The sequence below is a fragment of the Talpa europaea genome, assembly GCF_964194135.1.
Source record: "Talpa europaea genome assembly, chromosome: 1".
NCBI classification, from domain to species: domain Eukaryota; kingdom Metazoa; phylum Chordata; class Mammalia; order Eulipotyphla; family Talpidae; genus Talpa; species Talpa europaea.
Genome location: NC_140073.1, coordinates 108188758 through 108215233, shown reverse-complemented (window position 1 = coordinate 108215233; position 26476 = coordinate 108188758). Strand labels below are relative to the sequence as shown.

Here is a 26476-nt window from a genome sequence, read left to right as displayed (position 1 = left end):
GTTACCCTGAAAAGGAAGAAATATTATTCTCTGAAGATACTCTATTTTACATATCTAGCTAATATTTGTAATTGACAAATACTTTTGAGCATTAATCTAAAACAAAGGATTAATATATGGCATTAATCTAAAACAAGTTAAAATGATTAAGCATTTCAAGACTACCATTTAGCCACCATTTTTTTAAAAAAAATTTTTTTAAAGATTTATTTATTTATACAAGCACTGGGGTACAGGCCAGAGACGCGGGAGGGTGACAGAATTCACCAGAGACAGAGCAGGGAGCAGAACACGCAGAAGGACTGAAATACACTGCTGAGGGGAGCAGCGAGTGAGACAGGAGAGGTCTGCCGTGCCATGTGAGAATCTGCCTGGCTGGCCGGGAATCGAAACGGTGTTGCAGAGGCTGCGGACAGCTTCACAGCCCTGCGCTCAACCCGCTGCACCACTGGAGAGGCCCTAGCCACCATTTTTTAAGAATCAAAGTTCATATGTGAGTTATGACTTTGACTTCTGCTTTATGGTTCTGAGGTTTTAGCAAGAAATCCTAAAAAAGAATAGTGAAGAACTCCACCAATAAGAAAAAGAAAAGATCAATAAAAATAGAAAACATGGTATTGAACTACATGTATCGTCTAGTCTTTGACAATATCCAGTAGTTGAAGGCTGTTTTCCACTTAATGGAAAATAGAGTATTCATACAGGGTACTCATGGTATCAACTGTGTTCCTGTGGGAATGATTCTTTGAGCACTCAGAATTAAACTATGAGCTACCCAGTGAGAGAAGAATTGTTCTTTTATAGTCCAATTAAGAAAAGTTGTAAGTCAGAAAGAAATGTAGGATAATCATCCTGATTAACTTATCAGTAATAGTGAAAATTATTTAGAATAATTATAATAATCCTCATAATAAATGGGTTATGTATAATAATCAAAAATTTGACCAAACTTAGTATCAAATCTTACAATATTTATATTAAGAAATGTTTAACTCGAAATCAGTTTCTAATGCCAATGTCAATATTACAACTAAATGATTGCTTAGTGATCTACTAGAAATTTTTAAAAAATTACTTAAATTGGAAGTTAATTTAATTCTTTGAGACTAGCAGTAACTTTTATTAACAAGTTTCATGTTTATTTTTATTTTCTCTAGATAGTTTAGTTCTAGAGTGCCAAATATCTGGACATACTTTAGTAATCACATTTCTTATGCTATGACAGTTAAGTTTCTTTTCATTAAAAGACAATGAAAGGGGCCTCCCCGGTGGCAGCAGTTGAGCGCTGGGTTGCGAAGCTGCCCGCAGCCTCTGCAGCGCTGGTTCGATCCCCGGATTGCTCCCCGGCCACCAGAGGAGGGTCCCACATGGTGCGCAGACCTCTCCTGCAGCCCGCTGCTCCCCTCAGCAGTGTACTTCGGTCCTTCTGCCTGCTCTGCTCCCCGCTCTGGCTCTGGTGAATTCTCTCACCCTCCCGCACTTCTGACTGTACCCAGTGCTTATATGTATAAATAAATAAATAAATAAATAAATCTTTAAAAAAAAATTGAATTAAAAAAAAAGACAATGAAAGGCATTAATGATAAAGAGAAAAGGAAAGAATGAACTAGTTAACAGTAGCATGGTTGAAAATTATTATGTAAAAAAGAGAAGTAATTTTACCAAATAATTAGAAAAGGCTACAACTTCTGTGTAGAAACAAAAAATTTTTTAACAGTAATATTTTTAGACAGATCACTATATACAAGGCACTAGACTAAAAAGTTCCATCATCATCTCATTTAATTGTCAAAATCCTATTAAGTTGGCATTGTTATCCTCATTTTAAACATATGTTAACTGAAGCTTAAGTATTTGATAAGCTGGTTAAGTATTAGTTAAGTGTTACAACCGGAATTTTCAACTCAGGTTGGTTTGACTTGAAAGTTAATAAAAATGGAAAACATGGTATTGGACTACATTCTGGTTTCTTGATTTTCTAAATGTGTAATCCAAGATTTAAATGCAGAATTCACATTCCCATAGAAAAAATGTAATAAACAGTAACAAAGCATAGTTGACAATATCATCGGTATATTGCACCTAAGTACATTTTAAATTAAACATACCGTTTAAGCATTCTAAATTTACACATTATTTTCAAAAATTTTAAATATATCTCACGCTTGGTTAAAAACTGCCTCAAGCTTTGGTTTAATGAGTCATAAATTATTGAAATTCCTGGACTATTAACCTCAAAATAAGATGTAGTAAAAGCCTCAGTTAAAACAGCTGCAGTACTATTAATTTCTACCTAAAAGTACATTTTTCTTAATTTCAGATCTTTTTCTATTAGTTTATTCTTACCACGCAACATAAACCTTTATTAACATACTTACCCAACTTAATATTTACAAGAAAATCTTACTGCAGCATAGAGCTTAGGTTAAAGTTACTATAATCTTCAGTTTTAAGTACCAGCCAGTTTCTGACCAACATTACTCCTATTCTATATGCAGAGAACAAAGTCTTCTGGTTTGGAGGAAAGGATTGGAGACATCTTAATTCCTGAAATTAATAAAAGCATTTAATCTTAAAATTATGTTCTGAAATTGTGCTGTTTGTTTTACATCAGAAAATCATCAATTATACAGAGAACAGATGGGAAATTGCCAGAGGGGACATGGATTGGGGGGGTAAACAGGTAAAGGGGGTCAATTATATGATGATAGATGACAACGATGCATTTGATGGGGATCATGATGTAGTATATATCCAGTGTCTTATAATGTTATAAACCAATCTTACCTCAATAAAAATGTATGAAAGACAAAATTAAGAATAAAAAATAATTAAGATGTGGAGATGTGAGATATAGCTACACAATAGAATACTATGCAATTATACAAAAAAAGGCTGAAGTTTTGCCATTTGAAACAACATGGATGGAACTGGAGGGAATACTGTCTGTCATGTAAAAATAAGTCAGAAGGAGAAAGACAAATAGTGGGTGGTGTTATTCAGATGTGGAATGCAGAGAAACAAAACAATGAGTGAGACAAATCAAAACCAAAAACAATCCCTAGAGGGCCTCCCCGGTGGCGCAGCGGTTGAGCGCTGGGTTGCGAAGCTGCCCGCGGCCTCTGCGGCGCCGGTTCAATCCCCGGCTGCTTCCCGGCCACCAGAGGAGGGTCCCACAAGGCGCGCAGACCTCTCCTGCTGCCCGCTGCTCCCCTCAGCAGCGTACTTCGGTCCTTCTGCCTGTTCTGCTCCCCGCTCTGGCTCTGGTGAATTCTCTCACCCTCCCGCGCTTCTGACTGTACCCAGTGCATGTATAAACAAAAAACAAACAAACAAACAAAGAAAACATGCCTCTATTAAAACAAAAACAAAAACAAAAACAAAAACAAAAACAATCCCTAGAATTCTGACAACAGAATTGAGGCTATAAAATGGGGAGGGTGGAGAGCAAAGAGAGGAGGTGGCCCAATGAACTGTCATGGAGGACTTATGGGTACCTTGGTGGTAGATATGCTGTGGTAACTTATATCTGAAGAGGTGTGAAGAGGTGTGAACCTGTACCTCTGAATCATAAACAGTGTTGTAAACTAATGTTTATAATTGTAAAAAAAAAAAAAAAAAAAGAAAAGAAAAAGGAAGTTACTGTACAAAAAAGAAAAGAAAAGCAACTCTTGGCAATGAAAGAAAGAAAATGTTAATTAAACAAAAACCTTAAAAATGAAAAACAGGGAATAGTAAGTTAATAAAATCACCAGTGTTTGGCTAATTATGTGTAGATTTCAAGAATCCATTTTCCCTTGTTAAATAATAAGCAAGTACTACATTTTGTTAATAAACATTAAAAGATTAAGTGCTCGGGCCTCCCCGGTGGCGCAGCGGTTGAGCGCTGGGTTGCGAAACTGCGCGCGGCCTCTGCGGCGCCGGTTCGATCCCCGGCTGCTCCCCGGCCACCAGAGGAGGGTCCCACATGGCGTGCAGACCTCTCCTGCCGCCCGCTGCTCCCCTCAGCAGTGTACTTCGGTCCTTCTGCCTGCTCTGCTCCCCGCTCTGGCTCTGGTGAATTCTCTCACCCTCCCGCGCTTCTGACTGTACCCAGTGCATGTATAAACAAAAAAAACAAACAAACAAACCAGCAAACAAATAAATAAAGCATGCCTCTATAAAAAAAAAAAAAAAAAAAAAAGATTAAGTGCTCTACTTAAAGCCTTAAAAGGATGTGCACAAATTTTCTAAAAATGTGAATCTACTTCAAAATCAATTTATTAAAACTCAAAAATATTATTAACTATTCTCTCCATAAGAATTAGTAGTAATGAAAATTGGAAACTATATATATAAAACCAAGAATAAGGGACTGGTTAAATAAGATGTGATAGCCATATAATGGAGTATTTATTTAGCCTTTAAAATATGTTCAATAATAATTAAACAAGTAAGTCACACCAGTCAAAAAATGGGCAGAAGAGCTAAAAAGACACTATTCCAAAGAGGAAATGCAAATGGCCAAAAGGTCTATGAAAAAATGCTCAACATCACTTATAATTAGGGAAATGCAAATCAAAACCAAAATGAGATAACATCTCACTCAAGTGAGAATGGCCCATATTAAAAAACTGGTTATTACAAATGCTGGAAAGTATGTGGAGAAAAAGGAACCCTCTTACACTGCTGGTGCGAATGTAAACTGGTCTAGCCACTATGCAAAGCCATGTGGAGGACCTTTATGGAGCTACTGTAATAAACAGCAATTCCTAGGAATCTATGCAAAGGATATGAAACCATTAATCTGAAAGGAAACCTACACTCCTAGTTTACTACAGTACTATTTACAATATCTAAGATATGGAAACAACCTAAATGCCCAAAAACAGATGACTAGATCAAGAAGATATGTTGTGGGCCTCCCCGGTGGCGCAGCGGTTGAGCGCTGGGTTGCGAAACTGCGCGCGGCCTTTGCGGCGCCGGTTCGATCCCCGGCTGCTCCCCGGCCACCAGAGGAGGGTCCCACATGGCGTGCAGACCTCTCCTGCAGCCCGCTGCTCCCCTCAGCAGTGTACTTCGGACCTTCTGCCTGCTCTGCTCCCCGCTCTGGCTCTGGTGAATTCTCTCACCCTCCCGCGCTTCTGACTGTACCCAGTGCATGTAAAAACAAACAAACAAACAAACCAGCAAACAAATAAATAAAGCATGCCTCTATAAAAAAAAAAAAAAAAAAAAAAGATATGTTGTATATACATATACACACACACACACACACACACACACAGTGGAATATTATTCAAGAATCAAAAAAGATAAACTCACAACATGGATGGCACTGGAAGGGATTATGCTCAGTGAAATGTCAGAAGGAAAAAGAAAAATATTGGGGCCTTCCTGGTGGCACAGGGGTTAAGTCTCAGTGCTATCAAGCTATCACCAACTACTGCAGCATGAGTTCGAAGCAGGGAGCTAACCCAGATGGTGCAGCAGACCTCTCCTGTCTCACCCGCTGCTTCCCTCAGCAGTGTATTTCAGTAGATCCACCTGTTATGCTCCAGACTCTGCCTCTGGTGAATCCTCTCACACACTCCCTCCTGCACCTCTGGCCTATCCCCCAGTTCTTGCATGCATAAATAAATAAATCTTTTTTTTAAAAAAAAAGTATCGGATAGTTTCAGTTATAGGAGAAATATAGGGAAACCAAACAAGGGATGAGGGGGAAAAAAAAAAAACCAACCAAACAAGGAATCAGGACAAAACTAGCAGCAAACTATAAATCAGAGACATTCAGCAAGGGACAGGGAGAGGGAGGGATCAAAACAGAGGCAGAAAGAGCACAAGAGACTATGTGTGACTTAGTGGGGTCTACACCTGATAGGAGAAATCAGAAGTACAAAATGAACAATGATGTAAAAAAAAATATATATATAAATACATATCAAAAAATTAAAACAAGTAAAAAAATAGTGAGTACAATATAATCCCATTGTGGTTAAAAAAAATCCCTGTGTACAGTGCTAGGATAGTGGGTGGTTCAACTGTAGTACATTCTTTATCTACATTCTCTTTATGTAATAATAAACTTCACCTCAATAATTTAAACTGTTTCAAATCAAAGTGCTATCTTCTTAAATTCACAGCACAGTTAAACAACAGAAAGAGTGGATTTTATAGAGATAACCAACCAGATCTACATGACTTGTGAAAATCGATGGGTTAGAGTTAGAACTAGATATTGGAAGTCCAATGTAATCTGACCACCCTGTCAAACTGACAAATTTTGGAGGCAAAAACTCGACTTCCAAAAAACACACATGTTGTATGTGCAAAAACTAATTTGTGTCAACAAATATTGATCCTTTCACACTTACCAGCATTATTAAAGAAGACCATCTCATAGAAAACCTAAAGAAAAAACAGTACAATTATGTATTAGAAGTTCAGTAATTTAAAATCTTGGCTCTTTTCATTCTGAGCGCAATTTGGTGGCTAATGTGTATGTGTCACAGCTAAGCTTGTAATAAAACCATTTGTATAAGGATGTATTAGAAAAGGCTACTTTAAAATCAAGCCCTCATTCACTTTTTTTTTTTAAGACTTTTTAAAAAAAGATTTATTTAATTATGCATACAAGAACTGCGGTACAGGCCAGAGGTGTGAGGGCTGAGAGGATTCACCAGAGACAGAGTGGGGAGCAGAACAGGCAGACTGACTGAAATACACTGCTGAGGGGCGCAGCGGGCAAGACACGAGAGGTCTGCTGCGCCATGTGGGTAGCTCCCTGGCCGGTTATCAAACTCTGGGTAGCTTCATAGGTTGTGTCTTAACCCCCTGCGCCACCATGGAGGCCGCTCAGTCACTCTTAACAGACAACCGTGACTTTATAAGTCTCATCGGTCCCCCAAACACACTCAATTTACTGTTTACCAAGAAAATTTAAATACATAAAAGGGCCTAGCGTATATTCGAGGACCACATCCAAACCGTAACAGTTTCATTTTTAAAAACCTAAGCACCATCTAGCCCTGATCGTGCCTTAGAACCCACAGTACTTCAAAACATTTTCTGTCACTCCCTGAATTTCCACAGTTCAAGACGGTATCGCTCCACGCCTGCCACCCGCGGGGGGCCGCTGGGGGCCACACTTGACACGCCAGGGCCACACATACCACGCCGAGGCCGCCCACACGGCAGCCGGAGCGGCCCCAAAGGGAGGCGCCGGAACCAAGTTTCGAGTCGTCCCGCTTGAGACGCGCGTTGGGTGAGGACAGGAGCACCAGCCCGGGCCGGCGCCGGAGGCTGCTCACTGACCTAGGCTGGGTTTCGGCAGCCGTTAGCGCGGCGGCCGTCGGGCAGGCGTGCGGGCCTCAGGCCTCCGGCGTCGTCCCCGCGCCCCCCCGGCAGGGCCGCCTCACGCCCACGCTGGGCCTCGGGTTCCGCGCAGGCGCAGTCGGTCTCCCGGGCCTTGGCCGGCTGCTGCGCGTTCCTCGTCCCTCAGCGACTGCCTGCGTCACTTCCGCAGGCGTTACCAAGCAACCGCGCGTTTTGGCATAAACACTCCACTGGTAGGAGGCGGTCTCTCTTGGAGTTGGAATTGCTTTTCCGAGCCTGAGACTGCCATGGGCATCTCATCAGAGATGATGGTGCGTTTCGGTCGGCGCCGAGGACAGGCGAAGGAAAGCACGGGTGAGCTAAACTGACCCATCTTGGCTTAAACAAGAACAATAGGTTTCTGTCTTCCACGCATTGTGTTAAGAGGAGAGGACTTCAAGTAAGGGCTTTGGTTGCCTTGAAATGCTTGGAAATGGGCTCCAAGTGGACACTAACCCTCTGGGTTTCCTTGGGCTCTGTGTAGTTTTGCTCTCAGGTGAATCGGTGAGATGACTTTAAATAAAATTCTCAATGATGGTTAAACAAAGAGTTTATAGAATAAAGTGAGAATTTGAATCTTGGAAACAGTCTGACCAATTTTACCGTGTGAAAACTGCTTTGACAATTAATCACACATTTGAGTTTACATACCTTATTATAGAGTAGCATACCTATAGCAAAGGAACAGGAGTCACTGTTCTTAAAAAATGGATTCTTGATAGGGGGTTTCTGGTTTTCATCTGAAGGCTTAGATCTTTCAATTTCCTAAGTTATCTCAACCTAAAGAAATATCTGTTTCTGTTTTCTGTGTGCAGAAGAGGGCAAATATTGGGGTTTAATAATTTTCCTGACTTCTAAAGAATGCATTGTGGAGACACATAGGCTAGGTACCCATTGTTAAAATCTTCAGGTAACTCCTTCGAGTCTTCAGTGGAGGCTGAAAGTTTGATTTGCCTGCTGGCAACAGATTCTTGCTGGCTGCTTCACAGAAAGGGACAGAGCTAGTTCTAACATTAAGCTTATGCAGATGGCTTTGCTTTCTTGCCTAGTAGATCAGGGAGGTGAGGGTCCCACAATGTTCACAATAAGTTCACAGGTGGAAGGGGGAAAAGGGAAGTGGGGGTGGGTTGAGAAAGTTTACAGCAGCAGGGGTGAAGAAGTGAGAAACTTAAATTGACTCCCAGCAGGTCAGATCCTCAAACTATGCTGTTGAGGCTCCAAAAATCTGGTTTTTGCAGGATTTTTGAGTGCTTGAATTTTGTTATTTTGTTATTGGTATTTGGAAATATCAGTGAACTCAGCTTGTGAGCCTGAGTGGTTTTAGGAAAGTCTCTGAATGAGAGTCTCAGTCTCCTCATTTCTAAAAATGAAGGTAAGGTCTCTACGTATGGTAAAAGCTGTATCAGAATATAAAAAATAATGCTACTTAAGGTTGTGTAATTTAGATAACCTGTTATTTAAATTTTGATTTTGGAATAGAAATAACCTAGTGGGACATCTAAAGAGCGCTTTATTAATTCCAATTATTTTAGTTTAAATTTTGTAAATACCCATCTAGGGTTGTCATGGTGAGAACTAGTATCTTAGGAATTTGGACTATCTTTACGTGTATGGGCAGAAAACTGAGACTGTATTTGTAACTAATTGTATAACAAGTTAGTTTAGTTTCTGTTCCTTGTAAAGTATCCCAACAAATGATTATAATATAGGTTCTTTTTTCACCCATGCAGTTGATTGCTAAATATAATAGTCTGATTATGATGCAGAATGAATGTGCCTTTGAAAAAAAAATGGCCCACATATAGGGAAAAAGTTTCCATAGAAACTCTCCCTATAAAAACTCAGAATTTAGGCTTATGAAATAATTTACTTTTATAAATTTATATCTATTGTAAATATGTTTGAAGAGTGAGAAAAAAAATGCCAAAGGAACTACCAGAAACTACTAAGTATGCTGACTCACCAAAAAGAGCATATCAGTAAAGTGACAGAAATTTAAAAAAAAGGATCCAAATAGAAATTTTGGAGTTGAAAAGGACAATAATTGAAATAAAAAATTCACTAGAGGGATTCAATACCATACAGCAGAAGAAAGAGTAAACTTGAAGATAAATTGAGAATATGCAATCTGAGGAACAGAAGAAAAAAAGAATGACGAAAAATGAACAGATCTTCAGAGAAATATAGGCCACCGGCAAGTATACCAACATAATATAATTTGAGTCCTAGAAAGAGGAAAGGGATAAGAAAATATTTTAAGAAATAATGACCAAAAGCTTCCCAAAGTTGAGTGAAAACATTAATCTATCCACTAAGAAAGCTCAATTGTCTTCTAAAAGGATAAACTCAAAGAATTCCAGAAACAAATGCATCATGATCAAATTGCCGAAAGCCCAAGAGAGAAAATTTTGCAAGACACCTGTGCAAGTAAGCCTTAATAAGATCAAACACTGATTGCTCATAAGACACACTTAAGAGTTCCAGAAGGCAGAGGCCTCCCTGGTGGTGCAAGGGGTTAAGTCTCAGCACTATGAAGCTATTGGTAGCCACTGCAGCATGAGCCAATCACATGGTGCAGCAGACCTCTCATCTCACCTGCTGCTCCCCTACACCAGTGTTTTTCAGTCAGTCCACTTGTTCTGCTCCCTATTCTGTTTGGTGAATCCTCTCACGCCCTACCCTGCACCTCTGGCCTACACCCCAGCTCTTTAATGCATTAAAAAAAAAAAAAATCTTGGACCTCCCCGGTGGCGCAGCGGTTGAGTGCTGGGTTGCGAAGCTGCCCGCAGCCTCTGCAGCACCGGTTCGATCCCCGGCTGCTCCCCGGCCCCAGAGGAGGGTCCCACATGGCGCGCAGACCTCTCCTGCCGCCCGCTGCTCCCCTCAGCAGTGTACTTCGGTCCTTCTGCCTGCTCTGCTCCCCGCTCTGGCTCTGGTGAATTCTCTCACCCTCCTGCGCTTCTGACTGTACCCAGTGCTTATATAAATAAATAAATAAATAAATAAATCTTTAAAAAAAAAAAGAGAGATTTCCAGATAAAAATCCTTAGATGTTTGCACTTAGATGTGGAATATAAGAAATAAAACAAAGGGTCAAACAAAACCAATCCAATATCAAACCTAGAAATCTATCTGTAAAGGGGAAGGTGGAGAGCAAACTGTGAAAGGGATCTGATGAACTATGGAAGAAGACTTTGGGTGCCTTTGTGGTGGGTGTGTTGTGGTAAAATACATCTGAAGAGGTATGATCTTTTACCTCAGAATTACATAGTATTGTAAACCAAAGTTACATCATTAAAAACAAACAACAACAGAAAAGAAAGTAGTTTAGTGGTAGTCACAGGATTACTACACAGTAATCCTTTCTGGGTAGTAAAATGTTCCAGAATTAGATGGTTGCACAGCATTGTGAATAGACTAAAAACTCTTTATGAAGGTGAGTTTTATGGGTGATGGGTGAATTATTAATATGTCGCGGGCCTCCCCTGGTGGCGCAGGCGGTTGAGTGCAGCGCTGTGAAGCTGTCTGCAGCCTCTGCAGCGCTGGTTTCGATCACAGCTGGCTGGCAAGGGTCCCACATCGCGCGGCAGACCTCTCCTGTCTCACCCGCTGCTCCCCTCAGTAGTGTATTTCGTCTGTATGCCTGTTCTGTTCCCCACTCTGTCTCCGGTGAATCCTCTCACCCTCCCATGAATCTGGCCTGTACCCCGGTTCTTGTATAAATAAATAAATAAATAAATCTTTAAAAAAATTGTTAACTTAAAAAAAAAGTCTCAATTAAAAAAAGATTTTATAAACCATGAAAAATGTGCTGATGATCACAGGCAAATGGGCTGGTTTAAGATACCCTTATGTTACTTGTCACTGCTTTTATCTGATCTCTACTGCTTGAGGGTCTTTCTATTCATATTCTATTTTGCTCTTTGTTCATGTATCTTGTCCTTTTTAAACTATGACCTGAAATATAAAAAGAATCCAAATAGACATTTGCCTAATAACTAATATTTATTTGAACTTATTGTATGCCTGACACTATTCTAAATCATTTAACAATATTTCTCTCTTTTTTAAAAGATTTATTTATTTATGCATACAAGAGCTGGGGCACAGGCCAGAGATGCGGGGGGGGGGGGGTAAGAGGACTCACCAGCGACAGAGTGGGGAACAGAACAGGCAGATTGACTGAAATACACTGCTGAGAGGCGCAGTGGGCGAGACAGGAGAGGTCTGCTGCACCATGTGGGTTGTTCCTTGGAGGGCTGGGGATCAAACTTGTGCTGCAGAGGCTTTGGATTGCTTCATAGTGTGGTGCTTAACCCCTTGCGCCACCAGGGAGGACCTTAAAATATTTCTTTATTTAATTTTCATACCCACCATATAAAGTATTATTTATATCTCCATTTTGCAATCAAGGGTATAGACTGAAAGGGTTAAATAATTTTGTCTTGATTCACATAGTTCATATTGGAATTTTCAAAAAAAAGCTCAAGTAGTCTGTCTCTGGAGTCTACCCTCTTACCCATTCTTTCCTTTACTACCTTTACAATGCTGTGGTCCCACCTTTCATTATTCAAAGGTGTTTCCTATTTTGGTGAATTTCCCTCCTTTCTAGTCCCACCTCCTCATGTGAAAGGCAGAATTCATTTTTTTCTGTCTTCTTCACTCTATGATGCAGGCATGGGCCCTGCACTTAGAGAGACCATCGTACATGTGCTAGATTTATATTCTGAAGAGAATGATATGAAGAAACAACACATTCAATCCATTTTCTGGGGAGAGTGGCAGTAAAAGTGTATTACTGGTGAAGGTTCAGGTATATAGCATCTGATGGAGCAAGTTCTAAGTGGGCCAGGTCCAGATGTTTACCTAATGCCAGTTGCCTTGAACCTTTTCTGGACCCTCACGGTGTGCTTTGTATAGCCTCGGAGGATAGCTCTTTGGCTCTTTGATTCAGTGCGCTTTCTGGTATCCCTTAATGAATTCATCTTCTGCTTAACTAGTTAGATTGAGTTTGATTGTTTATAATTAAGAATTTCAATTGATTGAAAGGGTAGGAACATTTCTCTAAGCTTAACTGTGTCATTTAAGATGCTTTTAGGGGCCTTCCTGGTGGCGTAAGGGGTTAAGTTGCAGCACTATGAAGCTGTCCGCAGCCACTGCAGGACACGTTCAATCCCTGGCTAGGGAGCTGACCCACACAGTGCAACAGACCTCTCCTGCTACTCCCCTCAGCAGTGTATTTCAGTCAATCTTCCTGTTCTGTTCCCCACTCAGTCTCTGGTGAATCCTTTTACTCCCCCTCCCCCGCACCTCTGGCCTGTACCCTAACTCTTCCTTGCATAAATAAATAAATCTTTAAAAAAACAAAAAAAAAACCCAACCTGTTGGGTTAGGTATTATTGACCTCAGCTTTAGTGATGATGATACTGTTGACTAGAAATAAATTGAGGCAAGCAAAATTAACCCTTTGCACTCCGAACCATTCTGGACATTGGCTACCAGCTGCTCGACGCTACTTTGCGGCAGAAACTTGCATTTACAGACCCTCGTATTATTTAGTATAATTTTGGAACCAAGTAACGTATTATAATGATATTGGACTTATATGAATTGGGTGACATCGAGGAATGTATATTTGCAAAAAAACCAATATTTTATTGTTTATAATTTTGTACAGTATGACAAGTTTTGTAACACTCCCCAATATGCATTGCAGGCTGATTAGTGCATGTTTGACAGTAATAAGTGGTTTGACGCCTGCCACCAGGTGTTTTCCTGTTAGAACACACAATGCAGTCCTGTTTTCTTTGTCCCACATCAGGAATATGTAGTTTATTGTTTAATCTATTGTCCGCAGAAGATGTGGATGGACGCGTTCTCCATACACGAAAATCGTCCTTTAATTGGTCAACAAGTGTCTTGATAAACTTGTGGTGTGTCATTGGCGTTTCATTACTTGTTGGTTTTTCGATGCAATACATTATGTATGAGTTTATCACACATTTCCAACCCCCCAAAAAATAACTTCCTCCACCATTTGAGCGATTTATGGAGGAAACAATACGTCGAAGCATATTGATCCGCACGATCCACACCGCCCATATTTGCCGTATATTCTAACACCATTTGAGGCTTACTAACTGTTACGATATGTCCACCGCGTAATGTTCTCTGGGTAGATTGTAGTTTTGTGTTATAATAATTGGTGAGCATGGTAATAATTCTTTTATCTTTTCACGCAAGAAGCGTAGTATTATTCTTTCTGTATGCAACTGTTTTATTGGTGGAAAATTTTGTTTTTTTTTATTTGTGTCGGTATGCCTTTTCGATTTATCTTTATAGTGCCAGTAAGATGACAATTCATCTTTAGCAGTTCTTCCGCTAAAAGGATACTGGTATAGTACCTGTCGGTGAACATGTGGTATCCTTTTGCATCAGGAACTCTTTCTAATAATTTCTTGAATAAATGTAGCGGAATCCTGGTACTTACTGGAAGATCTGGCCGGGATATATTATCAGAGGTTATGCTGCCATAGTATGGAAGTATTGTAAATAAGTATCCCATTCTTGAGTCCACCAGCGCATATATGCGTATACCCCACTTTGTTGGCTTGTTGGGATTATACGTAATAAATGCTATTCTGCCTTTGAACTTTACAACAGATTCATCCACAGCGACTGCTTTATATGGTATGAAATACTGTCTAAATTTGCTATCTATATATTCTAAATAGTTGCTAACTTTCTGAATGCGAGTTCTTACCGTTGCATTTCCTTGCGTGGGTTTGTTCAAATGTAATAACCAAAATATCTGCATAAATCTGGACCTGGTAAATGTTTCCGAAAAAAAAAAAAAGGGATTCTACTATTGGCAGCAGTAGACCAGTATTCTTGCATGTTGGGAAGTTGAATCAATCCCATATTCAGGATGACGGCGATAAATGCTAAAAATTCTTCTTTGGTAATATTGTACCGCTTGTGCCAAGTTGACTTTCGGGAAAGCTGTTTCTTTCCAATTTTTTCTTGGGCATAATTGTTTGTCTCTTTTAGTATGCTGTCTACTAATCCTTCAGTAAAATATAATGTGAAATAGTCTATGGGCTCTTTTATGTTACTTGGGACTTGTGGTCCGGCTATTTCTTCGTGTAAATCAAAATTTATCGTGGCTGGAGGAACGTCCAATTCGGTAACATCTTCCCACTCTTCACTTGATGATACGTTGTCATGTTGCCGTGTGTTTTCTTCAGTCCTACTATTATCGCTTTCGCTATCTATGCGAACAATTCGTCGCCGTCTAGGTTGAACGATATCACTCTCACTGCTGTCGTTTTGTTCTACAGTTAGTCTTTCTAACGTGTCTGTGTAGAGGTCCATCTGGAGCTCATCTTCACTACTACTTGGGTCATGAGACTCCTTCGTGGTTGGACGCTTTGCCATTGTTCTAATAAAAAATATGAATAAATGCATGGGTTGAAAATTTCTAATTGTTATTACTAACTGACAAGATGATATTTACCAAAATAGCTTTCACCAAACAATTTAGTCACTAAGAAAAGAATCACTTTTCCGATTTTCTCCTCGTTAGATCTATGTGCACTGCTCGAAGCTTCAAACCAAAATGAGCTCAGCTTTGAAAATCTTTTCCTCCAGATGTAGACTTGTTTATTTGTAATTATATGTCTCCCTATACAGTGCGCGCTATGTTCGAAAACCGACCTTTCTTCTACAAACTCCCCTTATCTCTCTTTTCAAGTGGCGTGGCGAAGTGCTCCCACCGTCGTGAGCACGCATCTCATGTTCTCGTCCGAGACAAAACCCGCTGACATTTCTTGTATATATCTTAGTAATTTTACGATATTTTGATTTAATTTCTTGTGCCATTTCAAGATAAAACTTCAGGGAAACATGCATGCCTCAAAAAGTTGCGTTGAAATAACTCAATTCCCTGTAATCACTAATAAATTGCAATGTCCCCTGAGAGGGGACAATAGAGTGCAAAGCCTTAAATGAGTGTATTAAAGAACCAAGAGTGAGTACTTGGACCCTGAGAACAGCCTGTAGATAACTCTGAGAAAGCTCCCCGAATTCTCAGCTTTTCAGTGAGGTTTATCTCCAGTTATTTCAAGGATTTCTGAGGAAAAGAAAATTTGGCTAGGGGTCTAGAAAATGTATTTGCCTGAAATTATCTATGCATTGAGGAAAACAAAGAGAGTTGTTAAAATTTTCCCTATTTAGGGCCTTATCTTCCCATAACTGCGAGTTTTAGAAAGCCAAAAACCTTGAAGTTTATCTTTCTTTCAAGTTACTGATTTGTTGGGAGACAACTGTCTTCAGGTGCTATAGCTTCTTTATAGTAATGTTTTTACTCTGGGCTTGTGTCCCTTAATTAGGGGGTTAGGGAGTATCCTCAACTGTTGGTTAGTACTGAGGCTCCAAGAATTTAAATGACTCGCCCAAATTTACACAGTAAGGAACTGACTGAGCAAGGACTCAAGTCTATGTCTTCTGGTTTCAGGGTTTATACTTTCCACGTGATCTCTGCTGTTCTTAAGATAACAAAATAAAATTATTATTTGAAATACATTTCCAAATGTCATGCCAGTACAGAAACAACTGAGGAAAAGTATCACTTAAATTCTTGTTGAAAAATCTTTAATATTCATTTTATAAATTTATTAGGAATAAAGAATTCTGAACAAGGTCAAGTTTGCTATCCACCTCTTCTGCCTAGCAAAGTAGATCTCCGGCAGGTCACCATAATTCCGCAAGATGAATGGAAAAGAATTCGAGACAGCCTTGACAGTTTGACAAGAGAAGCAGCATGCCTTCGTGCAGAAAGAAAGGCAAAGAGAGAAAAGCATTTCCTATCCCAAGAACTGGTAAAACATTGGACTAATACATATGCAGTAAGTATTAACCCAGGAGTACACCTGGGTTCTTAGTACTTTTTTTTTAATGTGTAAAATATAAAAAAACTGCATTGAAACACATTTTCAACAGCTTTATTTAGGTGTGATATATGATAAAAAAAAATTGAAAGTGTACAATTTGACAAGTTTTGACATAGTTATACACCCCTGAAACCACCATTATGTTCATTAAGATAGATAATGAACATATTCATCATCCAAAAAATAGTTTTCTCTTATATCACTATATTCCCTCTCACTCCTCCAGACCCCTGTTCCTCTGTCCCCTGGCAATCACTAATCTTTTTTTTATTATGATGAAATCAGCACAATTATTTAGATGTTTTTTCATCATGTTGTGTGTCAATTTTACTGATGAGTATCCCATTGTATGACTGTACCACAGTTTATCTGTACAATTGAGGATCTCACCATGTATTGACATATGAACTATTTTCAGTTTTTAGCATTATTATAAATGAAGCTGCTATGCACATTCATATATGTCTCTATATGGACATATACTGCATTTTTCTTGGGTAAATATGTTGGTGTAGATTGCCTGAATCATAGATAGGTACATGTTTAACTTGGTAACAGACTTGGAAACTGTTTTCCAAAGTAGTTGTAATTTTGCATTCTTTCCAGCATTTGTTATGGTCAGTCTTTTAAATAATAAACATTCTAATAGGTGTGAAATATTATCTCATTATAGTTTTATTTTGAATTTCTCTGAATACCATAATGTTAAACATCTTTTAATGAACTTGTTTTCTGTCTACTGTCTTTGGTGATGTGTTCACATTTTTCTTGTCTGTGTTTAAATTGGGTTTATTTTTCTATGGAGTTGAGGGAATTTTTAAAATATATTTTGAATACAAGTCCTTTATTAAATATTTTCTCTCAGTATATTGACTTGGCTTTTTATTTTCTCACACTTTTATTTTTTTATTTATTTTATTTTTTTTTTAAAGATTTATTTATTTATTTATGCAAGCACTGGGTACAGTCAGAGGCGCGGGAGGGTGAGAGAATTCACCAGAGCCAGAGCGGGGAGCAGAACAGGCAGAAGGACCGAAGTACACTGCTGAGGGGAGCAGCGGGCGGCAGGAGAGGCCTGCGTGCCATGTGGGACCCTTCTCCGGTGGCCGGGGAGCAGCTGGGGATCAATCCGGCGCTGCAGAGGCTGCGGGCAACTTCGCTACCCAGCGCTCAACCACTGCGCCACCGGGGAGGCCCCTTTTCTCACACTTTTAAAGAATAGTTTTTAACTTTATTGAAATGCAGTTTACCAATTTTTATTGTGTAGGCCAGAGTGCAGAGGGATGAGAGAATTCACCAGGGACAGAGTGGGGAGCAGAACAGGTAGATTAACTGAAATACACTGCTGAGGGTGGTGGTGGGCTGGACAGGAGAGGTCTGCTGCACCATATGTGGGTTAGCTGAAGTCAGGCCGTAGCGGTGATAGCATTGAGACTTAACCCCTAGGCCACCAGGGAGGCCTAGTATAATCTATTCCTAGTAGAATTATTAAGACTTTATGCAAGCATAATTTCTGTCTAGAATTTCACTTTTTAATAAACTTAGCATGTTTCCTTACTTTGCTGCATGTGTTTATAAACTTAGCATGTTTCCTTACTTTGTTGCATATGTTTAACTTTGGGAAAGGACTTGCTTTAGAAACAGTGTTGTGATTTAATCAATTGTTTTTTCTAGAAAAGGGAAGAATTAATTCATGACTGATATTATTTATGTATTATATGAGCTACTGAAAAAAGCAAAGCTAATGGGAAAGAAAACAGACTAGTGGTTGCCAGGGACTACTGGTGGAGGGAATATTTGCCCTTAATAGGGAGTGAAGAAATATTTCGGGAGGATGCAACACTTCTATAAATGTACTAGTGCTACATACTAAAATTAAATTATACATGAAAAAACTTGATTTTAAACAAGACCTAGTTGTATACAGGGATGGAGGAATAGGTAATGCTCTCTTTTACGTATTATTTTTTTACACAGAAATAGTGCATTGTACAGTATGCTTTATACTTCCATGGAGAAATGAAAATGCATCTGACCAACAAGGCTTACTATAAACCTGTGACAATTAAAAACTGAGAATAAACATAGAGATTTGACGAAGAATAGATCAGGAGACCTAAAAACAATCCTAGGTTATATATGGGAACTTAACATATGAGAGAAATGTCATTGTAAATATTTATTTTAAGATTTATTCATGTATACAAGAACCTGGGTACAGGTTCAGATGTGTGGGAGGATGAGAGGATTCACCACAGACAGCGGGGAACAGAACAGGCAGAGTGACAAAATACACTGCTGAGGGGAGCAGTGGGCGAGACAGGAGGGGTCTGCTGCACCATGTGGGTATCTGTCAGGCCAGCCAGGATTGAACCCACACTGCAGAGGCTGCGCCCCCTTCACAGCACTGTACTCAACCACCTGCGCCACCAGGGAGGTCCCATAAATGTATTTATTAATGACTTTATTACTATAAGAAAATACAATAAAGACTCATGAATGCTCAAAATATCACATTATAATGTTATATTTTAGAAAGTTAAATGGTAAACTGAAAATAGAAGAGTTTGTCTTTTTACAGGGGATGAAAGAACAGAAACTTGAAGCCAAAAAGAAGCGTGATGAAGAAATAGAGGCAGAAAGACAAGTTCTTGATCTGGAAGAAGCAATATATAAACAAGGAGAAAGAAAAAAAGCCATTGAAAATGCAAGGCAATGTCAATTTTACCAGACAGAAAGAGTGAAACACTTTCATGTACTACTTGAGTTTTCTTACTTTTTAATATATATTTAACATATCTATATAACTATACTCTATTTTCTTAAAATATTGTTTTTTTTTTTAGTCAGGACTACTACTTAGTAAAGTTATGAAAGAACGTGATGCACAGATTGAATCTCAGAAGAGAAGAATAAAATCAGATAAAAAATGGGAAGAACAATTGAAACTCAACATTGAAAAAGCTTTTAAAGAAGAGCAAGAAAAAGCAGAAAAACAACGCAGAGATAGAGTGGCTCTTGCCACTGATCATTTACAACAGTAAGTGCATATAAATTACCTTTTTTTGTACATTCTCTTTCTCATATAATGGATATAGCTTTTTTTTCTGATTCTAAAGGTAATTTATACTAAACTACCTATTAATTAGGAAAAAATGCAAATAGCTTAAAAATCACAATTGCTCCCTTAACCAGAGATAATGTTAGTCACTCTTGTCACTGTAATGCTGTATAACAACCAGCCATGCAATCCAATGGCATTCAACAATACACCTTTGTTTCTCAGGCATCTGTGAATAGGTTGATCAAGGAGAAGCTTGGCTGAACAAATTTAAACTGCAGGGCTAGCTGGATTGCTTGCTGCTGTGCGGACAGCTCTGAGCTGCTCCATGTATATATTTTCTGTGGTACAGGCTAAAGGTACAGCAGCCACATAGCGGAAACCTTTCTTATGGTTTTGCCAGAGATGTAAGAGAATGAGCACAAACTTGCAAGAACATGACTAAACCCAAAGCCAAAGGTCATGGAAATATACTTGACTTACATGAATCTAAAGCCAGTCACATGGTCAAGCTTAACAACAGAGAAGTAAACTCCCATGGAAGTGGAGAGAGAACCTTCTTGAACAGTAATCTAATCCACTCTAGTAATGTTATTATTTTGATAAATAATCATACAAACTTTTGATGGTGTTGGTGAAGGAAGCTACCTTCTTTCTCCAAGGTAAGACTTACAAGCTTATTTATACTGCTTGTATACAAATTGTATGGATGTATCAAAAATTTTAAACAACACTCCATAGGTGAATATTTTTTGCCATTTTTTTGAAGACCCTCATTTCTAGTAGTGGTAGAATTTCCTCCTATTACCTTGGTTGCATTGTGTGAAATTAGGAGAGGAAGGATGCAGATATCCTCTGACATATGAGCTTGGGTTGCAAATGTTCCAAAGGTTCTACATCTTAAATTTATTAAGAAACATTTAATTCCTCATTTTCTTTTGTTTACCACATCAAATCTATCAGCAATTCATGTTAACTTTTTCTTCAAAATAAATCTTGAATTTACTGCTGTCATTTTACATTGTGCCACCCTCATGTCAACAATTCTACCAAAGTTATGCAAAATAAATAACTTGATATTACTTTTTTCTTGGTCCCTTATTTTCTTTATAATACTTACCTGAATTTTATGATCTCATTATTTGTCTATATATTTGAGTTTGTTTACTCTTTTTTTTTTTAATTTTTAATAGAGGCATGTTTTATTTATTTATTTGTTTGTTTGTTTGTTTGTTTGTTTTGTTTATACATGCACTGGGTACAGTCAGAAGTGTGGGAGGGTGGGAGAATTCACCAGAGCCAGAGCGGGGAGCAGAGCAGGCAGAAGGACCAAAGCACACTGCTAAGGGGAGCAGCGGGCGGCAGGAGAGGTCTGCGCGCCATGCGGGACCCTCCTCCAGTGGCCGGGGAGCATCCGGGGATCGAACCGGTGCCGCAGAGGCCGCGGGCAGCTTCGCAACCCAGCGCTCAACCGCTGTGCCACCGGGGAGGCCCCTGTTTACTCATTTTTGCCTGTCCTCCCCAATAGAATATAGCTTCTTGAGGGCAAGAACCATATATTTTTTTATCATTATATTAGAAATTCGATTCAGTAAGTAGTTGTTAAATAAATGAATGAGAGGTCTGGGGATTACAGAAAAACTAAGTATAATGCTTAAGTCTCTAGCTTAGACAACTGAAAAGAAGATGCTACTATTCATCAGAATAAGAATAAGAAACCAAAAGAATCAGGTTAGAAGAGGAGGAAGTAGCGTTTGGTTCTAGATACAGTGAATCCAAATGGCAATGTCTTGTGGTTTATCTTTGCAAGAATCAAGCTTGCTTATTGTAATTAAGAGTCAGATCTCATTTTTGATGTTTGCTGATATTTGATTGCTGGATTTATAGATCTCCTTCTTTCTCCCCCTCTGGACAGGCTAATAAGAACACCTTTGGACTTGCCTCCTCCTTTGGTTCCAGAAGGATATTTAGATCTCTTATGCACAGGAAAATTCCCCCAGTTCTACCACTTAGGTATAATAAAAGCCCAAACCCATTACCTTTGCTTTGCCCAAGTCAACCCATAACTACTGATGTCTGAAGATTAGAGTCCCTGATGTAATATTCTCTCTGTTTCTCTTGGCATGTCCAATATCATCTGAACCAAATTTTGTATAGGGGTCCCTTCTCCTTTTATAGGATCATACAATATTTATATAATCTTCAAGTCAGATCTGGGCTAGATAAATACACATTTGGGACCTTCATAATATGAATCAGGAATGGCAGAGAGGTTTTATGACAAATTCTCTCTGCTAGAGGCAGCCCAGTGCATTGGGTTGAGCAGGTCCAAGACCCAGTAGGAAGAGCCTTGTGTGTGATTATTGATGTCTCTGCTAGGGGCATGGGTTCACATCTTTACATTTGTAAAGATATGAATGTTACGTATTTCTTCCCTGAATTAGAGGATATCAGATTTCCTTCAACATAACTTTGATTAAGCCAAATTAATGGCAGATAGTTGAATAGATTATCCAAACTAAGGTAATAGTGATTGTTTTTTTTTTTTGGTAAGTAATTACCAAAAATTATTAATGGTTATAAGTCATTTATCTAAGTACTGACAAAATTACCTCTTCACTAACACTAGAAGAGATAGTTTTGTTTTCATTCTTAGAATGGGCAAATTTTTTGCTAAGGTAATGAATTATTTAATACATATATTGGTATAATGGTAGTGATTTCAGACTTGCTAAGGAATGTCAACATTACATTTTTTTAAATATCTTAGTGTTTTCCCTTAAAGTAGCAATTAAAAACTTCAGAAATATTCTCAAAATTGGATATGTTCCTCTTTACAATGTCATTGAAATCTTGATTATTGATTTGCCAAATTGCCTTAAAAGAATTGGTAAAGTATTAAATAGTTCTAACAAACTAAACAAACAAATAAACTTTTTTAATTTTATTTTTATATTCCCCATACAATTACAACCCCCTTATTTTGACCCCAAGCCCTCCTTTCTCCGCTCCTCCACCCCCCATAGAGTGTCTCTGGTTCATAGTTGTTTGTTGATTTTGATATTTTCTTTCTTATAGTTATTCTTTTTCCTGGTCCCTTATCTAAGTTTTCTAGATTCCTGCTATGAGTGAGACCATCCAGTATTTTTCTTTTTCTTTCTGGCTTGTTTCACTGAGCATGATCCCTTCCAGCTCCATCCATGTTGCTGCAAATTGCATGTGTTTATCTTTTTTGAATGCTGAGTAATATTCCATGGTATATATGTACCACATCTTCTTGATCCAGTCATCTATTTTTGGGCATAAACAAATAAAATTTTGTAAACCTATTTTTTAAAGGGAAGTCATAAACTTGCCATAACTGTGGCTAGCAGTGACATTTTTCTTAGCTGTTCCTAAAGAGAGTGATTGACTCTAAAACTACTTACTCTGAACAGATGACTCAACTAGGAATTTCCTGTTCTGAACTGGCCTACTACCAAAGTGAATAAAACTTGCTCACTTTTCTATATTGTCCTCAGTGTTAGAGAGGAAGGGAATTTTTCCCTTCCTGAAGATAAGTAAGGAGACTCTAAAAAAATTTTTTAATAGGGTACATGTGAAAGAAAGGTTTATTTTTCAGTCTTTTTATCTGTTTAGGTGAGTTGTTGACTTACTCTGTGCCAACCCATTCAGGAAGAAAAAATATTAGCCTTGGCAGATAAGAAGAAGCAGTGAAACAACCTGTACTGTTGATTGGCTGACAGGGGTGCTTGGGCAAGTAGACTCCATGGGCTTGAGTTGTCTTGCCAGTATGTGGAGAATTGTCTGATGATGACACTCAGAATTTTGCAATATCCTACTGATGGTGGAAGTTCCTGGTAGTGATTGTGGAGGGTCATGAGGGATGTTGAAGAAGTAGAGCTGAAGCTAAATCTCCCAGGTCAGAGCTGTGCAGTGAGGAGACCTCTCACATCTCACAAGACCTGAGAGAGAACCAGCATTGGGTAAAGAAACCTTTGTTCCTCTCTTTCCATAGAACTACATCTCTTGAAAGGCAGAGGCATAATGTAGCACTAGTATTGAAAAAAAAAGTACTAGAGGTCAGAAAATTTTCTGTAAAATAGTGTCACCATTCCACCATACAATTAGTTAATTAGTTCTTTCTAAAGGAAAGGAACACTTGAGTCTAACGTGGAACTTATTTTGATGAGGAATGAAATAAATTTTGAAGTAAGATATTGGTAATTCTGGGGTAATCAAGGTTGAATTTGGCTGTAGTCACTGCTACTTATCTGTTCTTATCCCCAAAGAAGTCCAAAAGTTCTTCTTATATAGTTTCAAATCATCCCAGGTTAGACTCTGATTCATTTCATAAAAATAAAACCTGTCCCTTTACTTTAATCTCAATTATTATTACATTTTTACTTTAGAATAAAGGAACATGAAGAAGAAGAAGAAAGAAGGAGAAAACTTGAAGAAAAGGAGGCTGAGGAAATAAAGCAACAGAATTTATTATATGAAATAGAAAAGAGAAAAAAACGAGAGAAGAAAAAAGAAGAGATAAATGAAAGCAGAAGACTGTTTTTTGTAAGTTGAAAATAAGCATTTCTTAATTTCTTTAAAAATATGCACAGTCCAGTGCCTAACTTTTAATTTTTTTTAAAGAAATAATAACGGAGTAGAAAACCACTTACAGTGTTTCTAGGGAATGAATACTTTTGAGGGAACTATATTTATGATTTTATATGAATATGTTTTCTTGCATCAACAGAAAAAGAGAAGAGAATGGTTTTTTCCCCTAAATGTATTCGTTTTCATATCCTTAAAATGAGAGTTGTGAAGAATGAATGTGAATTCTGTTTGGTGTCTGTTGACCTATTAATATGTGTTCAATATGTGGTTATAACTTAATGGCTATTGAAATTTATTTTATTCCATAAGTCTTTACATTCTTTTCTTTTAAATTTGCTTTTATTCTTATATAATACATGCACATAGTTAAAATATCAAGCAGTACCTATAGGCTTAAGAGAAGAGTAGTAGTTCTTTACTTCAATCCTTCTACTTCTTGGTGGCATACAAATTCTTTTAGCTGTTTCTTCTGGTATAAAAATTATATTCTAAATAATCTATATTGTATTTTAAAATACATATTAAGTTCTAAAATTGGACTTACAAATTTTAGGCATTTTCTGTCTCTCTGCCCCAGTAATAGAGGAGTTAGCTCTTTTCTAATACTATCCCCTTCTCCCAAAATTATTGTCATACAATTTTAGTTAAATCATTATAATTATATAAATGTTATTCTCAGAAGAACTCAGTAATATGCTATGATTATATTTCCTTGTTGTGTAATTGTTTTTTATGATTAAAATAATTGTTTTCATGTATATTGATACTAAGCTAAGTAATATTCAGTTATCTATGTTACTGGTTTTCTTGGAACACCCCCATCCAAAATCCTTCCCTCTGGACTGCTTGTTCTGTAGGTCTGCTGCCCAGTTGTCATTCTCGGATGTCTCTTGGCTACTGTCCTAGGTTGCAGCTTCTATTTCCTGAATCTTCTGCCTCCTTCTTGGTTTGCTCCTGCATCTTGCTGAAATATATTTTTAAGTGGCTTCCTATGAAAGGGTAATTAGGAGGTAAAAATTTTTACTCTGATTTAAAAGGTTTATCATCTCAAATCATACTTGCTTTATACTTTGATTGGATGTAGAATTCTGGGTTTAGAATTAAGAATTTTATATTCATGGTTTTATAACCATCTAGCTTCCTATATTGCTATTGAGAAATTTGATGCCACTTGCGTTCTTCATTCAGTGTTTGTAATCTGATGTGGTTTTTGTTTTGTTTTGTTTTCTTCCCTTCTTTCATTCTCTCTGTTTATCTGAAAGATTTCAAGTCTTCATCTCTGAAGCTCTAAATTTCATAACGATATACCTTACTATAAGTCATTTTCACTCATTTTGCTGAACACTCAGTTGATACTTTCAATGTGGAAACTCACATTCCTTTCATCCTGGAAACTTTTAATATTTTGTTTCTTGTATAATTTTGTCCCTTACCTTTTTGTCTCTTCTATTCTAGAACCCCTTCAGTAACCTTTGATAGATATTGGACTATCTGAATTGATAGCTATTTTTTAAAACTCTCATTTTATTATATAGTTAGGAAAAGGATCAAAAGAATATAACAGAAAACCCAAAATATAACAGTACCTTAAACAAATCAAAACTTAAAGTACAGAAGTAGTCATCCAAACACTTATGGCACCTCCATAATCAACAGGGACTGAGACATCTCTTTCCTTTGCTATTCTTGGAACATGGATAGCTTCTGTCATTAAGGTTGCCTTATTGCCCTGAATGGCTGCTAAAGCTCTACCCTTATGGCCACATTCTATGTAGCAAGAAGGAAGAAAGGATAAAGGACAAAGAGTGCCCTAACTATCTGTTCTCCTTTTAAGGAACTTTTCCAGAAATTCCACTTAACTGGTTTCCACTAAATCTCATTGGTCATAATTTAGTCACACCTGGCTGAAAAGAAAACTTAGAAATGAAGTCTTTTTGCTGGGCATATTGCCACTTTGAATAAAAATCCATGTCCTGCTACTAATGGAGAAGGAAGAATCTGCCATTTTTTTTTCTGACCTTGAGCATTACTCTAAACCTTATTTTCTATTCTTTTCTATTGAATTTTTTAATTTTAGCTATCAAAGTTTTAATTTCTAAGTTTTGCTTATACCCTTATTGTTTCTTTTTTCTTTCTTTTTCTTTTTTTTTTTTTGTGGGACCCTCGCCGGTGGCCGGGGATCGAACTGGTGCTGCAGAAGCTGCGGGCAGCCTTGCAACCCAGTGCTCAACCACTGTGCCACCAGGGGAGGCCCTAACCTTATTGTTTCTTTGGTATAAAATCTTACTCCTGTTTCACAGATGCACTATTTTTTCCTCTCTCCAAGTCACTTTGGAGTGGGATAGACTTTGTTTTCATTGCTAACTCTGCCATTTACTACTGTCTGACCTTGAGCTAAGACTTGCAGTGTTTAAAAATGAGAATTAATTTTGTGTTACTTAACTCCATATTTTCCTATTCTACAAAATCTGTATGGATATTACAGTGAACATAGGGG

At 38.1% G+C, this 26476-nt stretch overlaps 1 protein-coding gene across 1 annotated transcript in view; it reads left to right on the top strand.

Moving 5' to 3' along the window:
• Nucleotides 1–7601: 7601 nt before the first annotated feature.
• CFAP210 (cilia and flagella associated protein 210) overlaps nt 7602–26476 on the top strand; it is a gene marked incomplete at both ends in the record, with an annotated part of 32226 nt that continues 13351 nt past the window's right edge. The window contains 5 exons of the mRNA XM_084255321.1: nt 7602–7668; nt 16033–16259; nt 18886–19059; nt 19151–19344; nt 23778–23934. Of these exons, the coding sequence (XP_084111447.1) occupies nt 7602–7668; nt 16033–16259; nt 18886–19059; nt 19151–19344; nt 23778–23934 (819 nt within the window). The remainder of the gene's footprint in view (nt 7669–16032; nt 16260–18885; nt 19060–19150; nt 19345–23777; nt 23935–26476) is intronic.